At 39.4% G+C, this 12,625-nt stretch overlaps 1 protein-coding gene across 1 annotated transcript; it reads right to left on the bottom strand.

Annotated features, from left to right (window-relative positions):
• Nucleotides 1-4,472: 4,472 nt before the first annotated feature.
• Nucleotides 4,473-9,664, bottom strand: LOC148196991 (uncharacterized). Its single transcript, XM_088093566.1, has 8 exons — nucleotides 8,959-9,664; nucleotides 8,497-8,913; nucleotides 8,257-8,382; nucleotides 7,826-8,187; nucleotides 6,722-7,618; nucleotides 5,810-5,938; nucleotides 5,140-5,653; nucleotides 4,473-4,477 (listed from the first exon to the last, which is right to left on the bottom strand). The coding sequence occupies exons 1-8, from the start codon at nucleotides 9,662-9,664 to the stop codon at nucleotides 4,473-4,475; spliced, it is 3,156 nt and encodes a 1,051-aa protein (XP_087949692.1).
• Between the last annotated feature and the right edge of the window lie 2,961 nt (nucleotides 9,665-12,625).

The following is a 12,625-nucleotide window of genomic DNA, read 5'->3' as shown; positions in this document are numbered from 1 at the left end:
AAATAAAACTAAAATGAACCTATTCAAATTACTTTACATTAGATTAAAAACTTGGTAAATATTAAATTAAGAAAGCTGAGATAAGGAGAGGAAATGGGTTCTTTCATGATGAAACTGAATAAATTCAATCCATGAATAATATAGAAAGAAATAAGAATGAAAGAGTGATTGTGATGAATGGAGTACAATTATGTCATTTTGTCTGTTTACAAAAATTTCTAAACTATAGAACATTTCCAGATATTAAAGAGATAGAGACAAATTAGTCAAAAATTAAAAAGTTCCGTTTCCAAATAATGCACTCACCATTCCCACACACAGACACAGACTACTATATATCCATATGTTGACACCTTTGTGGTCCCACCATCAATTATTCAACCCATATTTACGGAAAAACTATTATTAGACGATTTTATAAACTTAAAATAAGGATTTTTAAACTAAATAATTAAATAAAAAGATAACTTTGTAAAAATAAAGAAGGCTTTTAAGAAAAAAACGGTAATCTAATTTTGTCGTAAAACTTGAGACAATTATAATTTTAGTCTCTCAAATGTTTTTTTAAATAGTACTTAAAAATAAAAAATGTATATTATTATAGTTCCTAAACACTAAATTTAAAAGACTAAATATAGTTTTAATTAACCTAAAATCGTAAATCCCAAATTTTAAGCACATGTTAAATTCCAGATTTTAAGCACACGTTAAATCCTTAAAAACATCATTTTAATCTTTTAAATTTAGTATTTCGAAATTAAAATATGTTTTTAAAGTTTTGAATTAAACATTCTTTACTAGGAAATAATAGCATAACTAATCTTTTTTCTAAAACAAGCAGCATTAAATAATCATGGAAAAAGTAAAAATATATTTTTTAATTGATTTTTTCTTGATATAATTTAGTACGTACAAACCCATTTGACTAATATATCGTTAATTTTGAATATGATTTCCAAATATTTTATTATATACAATTTATAAAAGTATATAAAAAGAATTTTTGTTTTCGTGTATTTTATTTCTCAATATTCTTACTCTAATAAAAATCACTATGATGTATCACATGCCAAATAGGTTTAAACTTCAAAATTCAACAATCATATCTCATCACACAAAACATTTTATCAAACAAAATGAAAAAGAAAGGAAAAAATTATAAAGTAATAACCTCTTAGCAAGATAATCAAACAACTATATACATATATTTCTTTGCTTTATGATTTGAAAAAAGTTGCATTGTTTTCCATAAATTCCATGTATTGTTCTTATCTTAATTCTTTTAACTATCTAACTGGTGATTTAGAATTACTTTAATCTTAAATTTAATTCTCTTAACAAATATCTTAAATTTTAAATATTATTATTCAATATTACTTTTGTAAAAAGGAAAATTATTTTCCATTTTAGTAAGGCCAATAACTAATTTAATAGATGCTCTAAACTATACTCAATAAATATATTCACGTAATGAAGAATTCATAAACATAAAGTACTGAATTTTATTTAAAAGTGATATCTAAAGGAAATCTTACGACGAAATAAAAAATATTATAAAATACAAAAAAAAAATAACAACGATATTGTTTACTTTTATTTGTATTGTTATTCTATTTCAGGAAATAAACACGTTTTTCCCTTAAGAAAACTTTGTTAATATATTGATTTTAAATATGATTTGCAAATATTTTATTGTTTACAACATTAATAAGTCATTGCATTAATTAAAAATACAAACTGTTAAGGAAATAAACAAAATTAACTCTCTTCCAAGGGGCTTTTTATTTCGGGTCTTGTTTTTAAAAGTATTGTCTTTTATTTTTAAAAATAAAGAAAGAAATAGTTTGATAATAATAGTTCAAAAAACATTTTTAAGATTTCCTTATAATATTTATTTTGTACCAATTTTATAATGACTAACATGATTTTTATTTTGCACCAATCATATGATTGACTAACATTATGAGATTATTTAACTATTAATTATGCATATCAATGAGCTAACTTCATATTTTAACAATATTATATATATATATATTTCAAATCATTAGGGCTGACGTCAGTGAAAATCGTCATAATTGTTTTTAGGAAGAGAAAGTTGGCTAAGATTTGTCGCAGCCAGACAAGACATTGAATATGGTCTAATAAGGACCACGAGAGCCGCAATATCCAACACATTGATTGGATCAGAAATTGATCTCATGTCTATAAAACATAGCTGACTTTGGTCAATCATGGCGCACGTGTAGTAGTCCAAACTAGTAATAGTTAATATATGACTATAACTTTTGATTGGATGCACTCAATCAAGTGCTGTCACATTACATATGCATGGTGTATTGTATTATAAGAGAACATTAAAGTTGGTTACATTGCATATAATTAGACCTGATTTATCAAATTTTAATATGATATTATATTTTTTAAATAAACAATGTAAAATTATTTTTAAATAATGTAAGTTTTAAATAACCGTGTTCACCTAATGCTCAAAGAGTATTTTTAATCCTATTATTAATTTCAATTTATTTTAATAAATAATTTTTTATGTTAATGTTGACTAAAATAAGTTTTTTAACATTTTTTAATTTTTTGATAAGGAAAGATGTAACATCCCAAAATATAGTGATAACCATAATCAGAATTAATTACATTAATCATTAAAACAGTGCAGTCTTTACAAAAAGATACGAGGTCCAAAACGTCGAACGGTTTAAAATACAAAATGTAATGTAGCCGACGGTATCCACATTCTAAGACTAAACAAAAATACTAACAACTACTACATGTCGAGCACTCTAGGACTCGACCTTAATCCCTACTTCAACCGGTTCAACATCTTCCGAAATTTCTTCTGCCAGCGCCTCTTCCAGCAGCTCACTTCCATCTGCTCCCATCCACATGGATGATCATCGCACGGACAAGACGGACGTACAAAGACAATCGACAACACAAAGAAGAGAACACAGGGTAAGCTTATGTAATTTAATTCATACATTAAAGTATCAATTCAATCCAGTCAAACATACCAGAATGATTCAACATAAATAAATAAACAAATATCCAACAACTATTTCTAGACGGACCGTCCGGACTGTATGAATCTGTGTAGCTACAGGCGTCCTTGCACCCGAGTGGTGTAGTAACTGGGATACACTCGACAGCTGCCACTCGAGGTTAGTCCGTTTCTTACGTTGCCCATGTTAACTTATGGACTAAGGACCTCCTGCCATTCCCACGCATGAATTACTCTCCTCTACGTGAAGATGAGTATCACGGAATATCAGGATGGACCAAGCCAGCATTAGCATGCCCACAGTCATACTTTACAAAATTCCACATTCAACATATGTGAGTCGTTCCTCCCTGGAACGCTCGTACAACATTCATAAACGTTTAATCATCTCATATAATGTTCATCATTCAAAATCTTTCACTTTTATTTTCATTTTTGTCTTTCAGTCCGAGTATGTAAATAATTAAACTTTCAGCCCTCTTTATAACGAGGACAACCGTGAGGAACGAGACTGAAGAATTTACCCCGTTCCAAAATAAAGTAATACTGACTACCAGATAGATGAACGACCTGTATTAACACGGTGCTCGACACTGTCGGTCGACACAGATGAATTATCTGTATTACAAGGGGGTTCGACACTGTCGGTCGACACAGATGAATGATCTGTATTACAAGGGGGTTCGACACTGCTGGTTGACACAGATGAATGTTCTGTATTACAAGGGGGTTCGACACTGTCGGTCGACACAGATGAATGATCTGAATTACAAGGGTGCTCGACACTGTCGGTCAACACAGATGAATGATCTGTATTACAAGGGTGCTCGACACTGTCGGTCGACACAGATGAATGGTATGTATTTCGAGAGTGCTCGACACTGTCGATCGACACAGATGGATGATCTGTATTACAAAGATTTTTCAAGAAAAGAGTAAGAGCGCTTGGTGTAAGACCGAGCACTACCCAATACGATTACTATGTGTAAGATCGACCTTGCTCATTATGAGCTCTAAGTAAAAGACCTACATAGCTCACGCTCGACCAGAATCCTTCCCAAATGAAAGTTTTCCAATTCAAAGAAGTTTACTAGAACACCAAACGGTCGAGAACCGTTTAATGTCGGACACACGTTATCATAGGGAAGTTGATATTCAAGTTTCACTTACATTCTCTCGTTCCTAAGCATGTATATTTCGTATTCATACGTATCACTCATATCATACATTTCAACCAACATATATCATATTCATTCAGTAAAGCAACGTTCGACCATGCATACTCAATCGACATACATCTCATACATTCAGTTCATATCATGTTTACATACAACATACAAGTATAAATTAAATTACTAAGCTTCCCTTACCTGGATAGCAGTGTACTCCCGAAAAGCAAGGTTTTGTTCGACCTCTAACAGCGTTCTACCCTCAGGTTTCGCTCAACAACTTTCCCTTAATCTAAAACACCAGAAATCAGAAACAACTCAGAGCTATACCCCATGCCTGCAACTGAATCTTAGTTTGCATGTACTACAGAACAAACGTTCAGGTCAACGTCCAGAGTCGAGTGACTTACCGGTTACAGAACTAGGATCTGTTCGGTTCGGATTGAAGCTCACGGTGCCAGGAACGTTTCTACGGTTCTGAAACGTGATCGGAGAAGAAGGTGATGAGTTACAGTAAAGAGAAGGTGAAGGCTTCTAGAGAAAAGTTGGAGAAAACGAAAGGTTGGGTTCTGAGGAAGAAGATGAATGGTGCAGGTGAGAGAGAGAGTCTTCAAAAATTCTAGTTGTGTTAAACTCACGTTCGTTCGAACGAACGTCTCCCAAGTTGACACCTGCACACCAACTCTGAAATGGGAAGCTTCTCCCGTGACAGGTTGCGTGTGTGCATGCAGTGTTTGGTACGTTTTTTTTTTAGTGTTTCAGAGAAATGATGGGCGTGGCTTTCCGTGTATGCCAGAGAGGGAGGGGATCAGATTAGGTAGTGGTTTTAATGGCTGAGAAATGATGTGACGTGCATTAATGGTGAGGATGTCAGAAATTATCTTTGCTAAATATCAAGGGTCTTACATTCTCCCTAACTACAAAAATTTTCGTCCTCGAAAATTAAAAACTTACCCGTAAACAAGTGTGGGTACAAGTCCTTCATGGCGCTCTCCACTTCCCACGTTGAGTCACCAGTTCTTGCGTCCCATAACACTTTCACCATTCGAACAGCTTTCTTCTTGTAATATCTAGTATTGCTTTCTTCAATTGGCACAGGCTGCAACTCCAACGTTCGATCTGGGCGCAATTGGACGTCTTCCAACTCCAAAACATGAGAAGGGTTGGCTATGTACTTCCGGAGCTGGGAAACGTGGAAGACAGGATGAAGATTTGAGAGTTGAGGAGGTAATGCTAGCTTGTACGCTACTGGGCCAATCTTCCTTAGTATTTGATAGGGCCCGACGAACTTCGGGGATAATTTCTTTGGTCGCATAGCTCTGCCGACTCCCGTGGTTGGATTCAGTCTAAGGAATACGTGATCGCCAGCTTGGAACTCTAACGGTCTTCTTCTCTTGTCGGCATAGGACTTATGCCTGCTCCTCGACGTTTTCAACCTCTCCTGGATTAACTTTACTTTTTCGGTCGTCTGCTGGATCAGTTCGGGTCCAGTTAGCACGTTCTCTCCTTCCTGGAACCAGCAAAGTGGCGTTCGACACTTCCTCCCATAAAGTGCTTCAAACGGTGCCATTCCAATACTCGCCTGGAAACTGTTGTTGTACGTGAACTCCACTAGCGGCAGGACCTCATCCCAGGCGCCTAAGTGATCTAGGACACACGTTCTCAGCAAATCTTCCAGCGTCTGGATGGTCCGTTCAGACTGGCCGTCCGTCTGAGGGTGATAAGCCGAACTCATTTGTAACTTACTACCGAGCTCGCTTTGAAGTGACTGTCAAAACCGTGAAGTGAACCTTGTGTCTCGGTCAGAAATTATGCTCGACGGCACTCCATGCAGACGAACAATTTCCTGAATGTAGAGCTTGGCCAGATTGGTCATCGACATCTTCAAATTTACTGCCAGGAAATGGGCGCTCTTCGTCAGTCGATCCACGATCACCCAAATTGAGTCATGATTTCTGATCGTACGTGGTAGGTGAGTCACGAAGTCCATGGATATGCTATCCCACTTCCATTCGGGAATCTCCAACTGCTGAAGTAAGCCGCCTAGTCGTTGGTGTTCAGCCTTTGCACGCTGGCAAGTTAAACATGATGCCACAAAACGAGCGACATCACTCTTCATTCCAGGCTACCAAAATGATTTCCGGAGGTCTTGATACATCTTGGTCATGCTAGGATGCATGCTAAGACGGCTGTGATGACCTTCCTCCAGAATAATTCTCTTCAGATCTCCATCATTCGGAATGCACGTCCGGCCCTGATAACGTAAGAAACCGTCCGTTCCAGTGTTAAATTCTTTGGCCTGATCCGTATCGAGGGCATCAAATATCTTCACTAACTCTTCATCCTCTCGTTGCTTCGTTCTGATCCGCTCAAACACGTCGCTGGATATTCTAAGGTTACAACACTTGATACTGTTCGACTCCAACTCAAATTGTAACCTTAGATCTCTAAAGCTTTCCACCAAACTCAGCTCGCGCACCATCATGGACGACACATGCACCACTTTTCTGCTTAGAGCGTCCGCTACCACGTTCGCCTTTCCTGGATGGTAGAGTAGCTCGAAATCATAATCCTTCAAGAACTCAAGCCACCTCCTCTGCCTCATATTCAACTCCTTCTGATCAAAGAGGTACTTGAGACTCTTGTGATCACTGAAAACTTGGAACGTGGATCCATACAAGAAATGCCTCCAAATCTTCAGTGCAAACACGACTGCTGCTAACTCTAAGTCGTGTGTGGGGTAATTCTTCTCGTGAATTTTTAGTTGTCGAGAGGCGTAGGCCACTGCTCGTCTCTCTTGCATCAGCACACAGCCCAAACCTTGATGAGAGGCATCGCAATAGACTTCGAATGGTTTGGCAGTGTCTGGAATCGCTAAAACCGGAGCGCTCGTCCACCTCCGCTTAAGCTCCTGGAAACTCTCTTCACACCGATCGGTCCAAGCGAAAGGGTGATCCTTGCACGTGAGCTGTGTTAGTGGTGCTACTATCTTGGAAAATCCTTCAATGAAGCGTCGATAGTAGCCCGCGAGACCAACGAAACTCCCTACTTCCGTGACCGAACGCGGACTTTCCCATTCCATAACTGCTCGTACCTTTGCCGGGTCCACAGAGATTCCTTCAGCGGACACAACGTGCCCCAAGAACTGCACGCTCTTCATCCAAAATTCACACTTCGACAGCTTGGCGTACAATTCCTTCTCCTTCAACACTCCAAGCACAATCCGCAAGTGTTCTTCATGCTCTTCATGGCTCTTGGAGTAAATCAGGATATCATCAATGAAGACCACTACAAACTTGTCCAGATATGGTCGGAATATCCTGTTCATGTAGTCCATGAAGATTGCTGGCGCGTTCGTCACACCAAACGGCATCACTACATATTCGTAGTGTCCGTAACGAGACCTGAAAGCAGTCTTCTGGATGTTGCTCTCCTTCACCCTGATCTGATGATATCCCGAACGCAAATCAATCTTAGAAAACACCGTCGCCCCATGCAGTTGATCCAATAAATCATCTATCCTTGGCAGCGGGTACTTATTCTTGATGGTCAGCTTGTTCAATTGCCTGTAGTCTATACATAACCGAGAGCTGCCATCCTTCTTTTTCACCAAGAGCACAGGCGCTCCCCATGGTGATACGCTCGGCCTGATAAAGTTCTTCTCCATTAGCTCTTCAATCTGCTTTTTGAGTTCAACCAGTTCTGCGGGCGCCATTCGGTATGGTTGAACAGAGATGGGTGCTGCTGTCGTCACCAAGTCAATAGTGAATTCAATTTCACGAACCGGAGGCAGTCCAGGGATATCTTCCGGAAAAACATCAGGGAATTCGTCCACTACCTTGGACGATCGTTCCTCATTCGCATTCACAACTCCACTGTCTTCGTGCGTCATGATGAGGAAACAGCTGGCCCCTTCCATAATATCTTCCTTCAGCTGACCGAACGTCACTGAAAGAACTTCCTCTACTTCACCAGGAAAGATTAATTTCTTCGCTCCACAATCTATGAGAATGCGATTGGTATTCAGCCAATCCATTCCCAAAATTACCTCTAATTCTTTTAGAGGCAAACATATGAGGTTCACCTTGTATCTATGCCCTTCTACCTCAACAAGACATCTAACACACACAGTAGATGTCCTGATCTCACCAGCTGCTGGGGTCGACACCACCAGATCAAACTGCATCTCGCTCTCAGCTATTCCCAATTTATCAACGCACGCCTTCGGGATGAAGGAGTGTGTCGCCCCCGAATCAAACAACACACAACATTGCTTTCCATAAATCAAGCAGGTACTGGTGATGAGCGTACCTGAACTCGCTGCTTCCGCTCCAGTAATGGCATACACACGCCCGACAGCTTGGGCTCGACCACCTCTCCCTTGTTGGTTCCTTCCAGCGTTCGGCGGCCTCATAACAGCGCGTCCGCCCATATTGCATTCACTCTCCAGATGTCCATTTCTTCTACATCGAGTGCAGAATTTACCTCCCATCAGCTGTGGGCAGGAAGAACGGTAGTGTGGTCCCCCACACTGGAAACAAGTTACGTTCACCTGTCCAGACTGTTTGACAGGAACGATTGCTTGTGATCCGCCTGCATGAGATGGTTGAATAGGACGAGCGTACGGAGTCCTCCTCTGAACCATACCTCCCCTGGACACTATCGGTCCCCTACTCACTTGTTGCTGTTTCTTATGTCGTTCAGCTTCCGCCATGTTCTTCTCCAACACTTTGGCCCTCTCAACCATGGCAGGAAACGTTCTTATGCACAAACTTGAAATCATAACTTTCAAATCACTCCTTAGGCCGTTCTCAAACTTCCGACATTGCCACTCTTCACTGGTGGCCATAGTATTGAACCTCACCAAGTGCTTGAACTTATTTGTATATTCTGAAACCGACATTCCCCCTTGCACCAGTTGCAAAAATTCCACTTCTTTAGCAAAACGGACGCTATCCGGGAAGTACTCCTCATAGAATTTGCTTCTGAAACCTTCCCAAGTAACAGGTCTGTGAGCGTCCGTCAGTATAGCTTTCGCGCTCGACCACCAATGGCTTGCTTCTCCAGTAAGCAAATACTCCGTGAAAGCCAAACGATTCTCATCTGGACACCTCTTAGCATTGTAAATCCGTTCCATATCCTGCAACCACTGATTTGCCTCATCCGGAAGACCCTTCCCACTAAACTTGGCCGGATGGTGTTGAAGAAAATTTTCCAAACTCCACTCGGTATGATGAACAGCATTGGAAGAGGACGCTCCCGACGTGCCTCTGGTGGCGGCAATGAGTTCCATTAATTGTCTCTGAGTAGCTTCGGAGTTCTCGCGTGCGGCCTCAAGACTTCTTAAAGCAGCTGCGTTCTGCTCCATTAGTGTAGCATTTTGTTGTTGCAACCGTTCGATCACGGTTTCCAACAATCTGGCACTGTCGGTCGTATCCGATCCATTGGGTGGTGGAGGAGGAGGAAGTCTAGGCGCCATTTGTTCTCTGAGCCAGAGAAAAACGAACGTTAGTGATGTGTAAGAGTTAAAACAATAACTCACCAAACATATAATAAGCACACAGCAAAAACACAGTGCACTCATATCCTACAGTGTCCTTTTTATAGAACAAAACTGCTCTGATACCACTAATGTAACATCCCAAAATATAGTGATAACCATAATCAGAATTAATTACATTAATCATTAAAACAGTGCAGTCTTTACAAAAACATACAAGGTCCAAAACGTCGAACGGTTTAAAATACAAAATGTAATGTAGCCGACGGTATCCACATTCTAAGACTAAACAAAAATACTAACAACTACTACATGTCGAGCACTCTAGGACTCGACCTTAATCCCTACTTCAACCGGTTCAACATCTTCCGAAATTTCTTCTGCCAGCGCCTCTTCCAGCAGCTCACTTCCATCTGCTCCCATCCACATGGATGATCATCGCACGGACAAGACGGACGTACAAAGACAATCGACAACACAAAGAAGAGAACACAGGGTAAGCTTATGTAATTTAATTCATACATTAAAGTATCAATTCAATCCAGTCAAACATACCAGAATGATTCAACATAAATAAATAAACAAATATCCAACAACTATTTCTAGACGGACCGTTCGGACTGTATGAATCTGTGTAGCTACAGGCGTCCTTGCACCCGAGTGGTGTAGTAACTGGGATACACTCGACAGCTGCCACTCGAGGTTAGTCCGTTTCTTACGTTGCCCATGTTAACTTATGGACTAAGGACCTCCTGCCATTCCCACGCATGAATTACTCTCCTCTACGTGAAGATGAGTATCACGGAATATCAGGATGGACCAAGCCAGCATTAGCATGCCCACAGTCATACTTTACAAAATTCCACATTCAACATATGTGAGTCGTTCCTCCCTGGAACGCTCGTACAACATTCATAAACGTTTAATCATCTCATATAATGTTCATCATTCAAAATCTTTCACTTTTATTTTCATTTTTGTCTTTCAGTCCGAGTATGTAAATAATTAAACTTTCAGCCCTCTTTATAACGAGGACAACCGTGAGGAACGAGACTGAAGAATTTACCCCGTTCCAAAATAAAGTAATACTGACTACCAGATAGATGAACGACCTGTATTAACACGGTGCTCGACACTGTCGGTCGACACAGATGAATTATCTGTATTACAAGGGGGTTCGACACTGTCGGTCGACACAGATGAATGATCTGTATTACAAGGGGGTTCGACACTGCTGGTTGACACAGATGAATGTTCTGTATTACAAGGGGGTTCGACACTGTCGGTCGACACAGATGAATGATCTGAATTACAAGGGTGCTCGACACTGTCGGTCAACACAGATGAATGATCTGTATTACAAGGGTGCTCGACACTGTCGGTCGACACAGATGAATGGTATGTATTTCGAGAGTGCTCGACACTGTCGATCGACACAGATGGATGATCTGTATTACAAAGATTTTTCAAGAAAAGAGTAAGAGCGCTTGGTGTAAGACCGAGCACTACCCAATACGATTACTATGTGTAAGATCGACCTTGCTCATTATGAGCTCTAAGTAAAAGACCTACATAGCTCACGCTCGACCAGAATCCTTCCCAAATGAAAGTTTTCCAATTCAAAGAAGTTTACTAGAACACCAAACGGTCGAGAACCGTTTAATGTCGGACACACGTTATCATAGGGAAGTTGATATTCAAGTTTCACTTACATTCTCTCGTTCCTAAGCATGTATATTTCGTATTCATACGTATCACTCATATCATACATTTCAACCAACATATATCATATTCATTCAGTAAAGCAACGTTCGACCATGCATACTCAATCGACATACATCTCATACATTCAGTTCATATCATGTTTACATACAACATACAAGTATAAATTAAATTACTAAGCTTCCCTTACCTGGATAGCAGTGTACTCCCGAAAAGCAAGGTTTTGTTCGACCTCTAACAGCGTTCTACCCTCAGGTTTCGCTCAACAACTTTCCCTTAATCTAAAACACCAGAAATCAGAAACAACTCAGACCTATACCCCATGCCTGCAACTGAATCTTAGTTTGCATGTACTACAGAACAAACGTTCAGATCAACGTCCAGAGTCGAGTGACTTACCGGTTACAGAACTAGGATCTGTTCGGTTCGGATTGAAGCTCACGGTGCCAGGAACGTTTCTACGGTTCTGAAACGTGATCGGAGAAGAAGGTGATGAGTTACAGTAAAGAGAAGGTGAAGGCTTCTAGAGAAAAGTTGGAGAAAACGAAAGGTTGGGTTCTGAGGAAGAAGATGAATGGTGCAGGTGAGAGAGAGAGTCTTCAAAAATTCTAGTTGTGTTAAACTCACGTTCGTTCGAACGAACGTCTCCCAAGTTGACACCTGCACACCAACTCTGAAATGGGAAGCTTCTCCCGCGACAGGTTGCGTGTGTGCATGCAGTGTTTGGTATGTTTTTTTTTTTAGTGTTTCAGAGAAATGATGGGCGTGGCTTTCCGTGTATGCCAGAGAGGGAGGGGATCAGATTAGGTAGTGGTTTTAATGGCTGAGAAATGATATGGCGTGCATTAATGGTGAGGATGTCAGAAATTATCTTTGCTAAATATCAAGGGTCTTACAAAAGATATTATGCTAATGTCTTAGTAGCATCTATTAATTTAACACTACAAATATATAAGATTAATATGGATATAATTTACAATAACCTTATTTATTTATATTTATTTAAGTTAATATCAATTGATACTTATTTTATTTATTTTAATGACAATTTTTTTTTATTTATAATTTTTCTTTTTCCATTTTTTATATAAAATTTCTCACTAATCTTGCACTTATCTCTTTTACTAATCTTCTCAGTCGACACTACTAGAATCGACTTCAAAATTCAAGATAATCGAATTAGCATTTATGGTTTTAGAGTATGTTGTAGATGTGATA

The sequence above is a fragment of the Vigna umbellata genome, chromosome 6 (assembly GCF_029865625.1).
Source record: "Vigna umbellata cultivar VRB3 chromosome 6, Vumbellata_1.0, whole genome shotgun sequence".
Lineage (NCBI taxonomy): Eukaryota > Viridiplantae > Streptophyta > Magnoliopsida > Fabales > Fabaceae > Vigna > Vigna umbellata.
This window is presented reverse-complemented; position numbering and strand designations above follow the sequence as displayed.

Excerpts from the sequence above, each read along its gene's own strand:
- LOC148196991 (XM_088093566.1), bottom strand. The coding sequence starts at position 9,664 with ATGGCGCCTAGACTTCCTCCTCCTCCACCACCCAATGGATCGGATACG. Across the intron at positions 8,383-8,496 it reads AGCGGAAGCAGCGAGTTCAG|CTGAGAGCGAGATGCAGTTT; the intron begins GTACGCTCATCA and ends AATTGGGAATAG. Across the intron at positions 5,939-6,721 it reads TACTCTACCATCCAGGAAAG|CTCGGTAGTAAGTTACAAAT; the intron begins GCGAACGTGGTA and ends CTTCAAAGCGAG.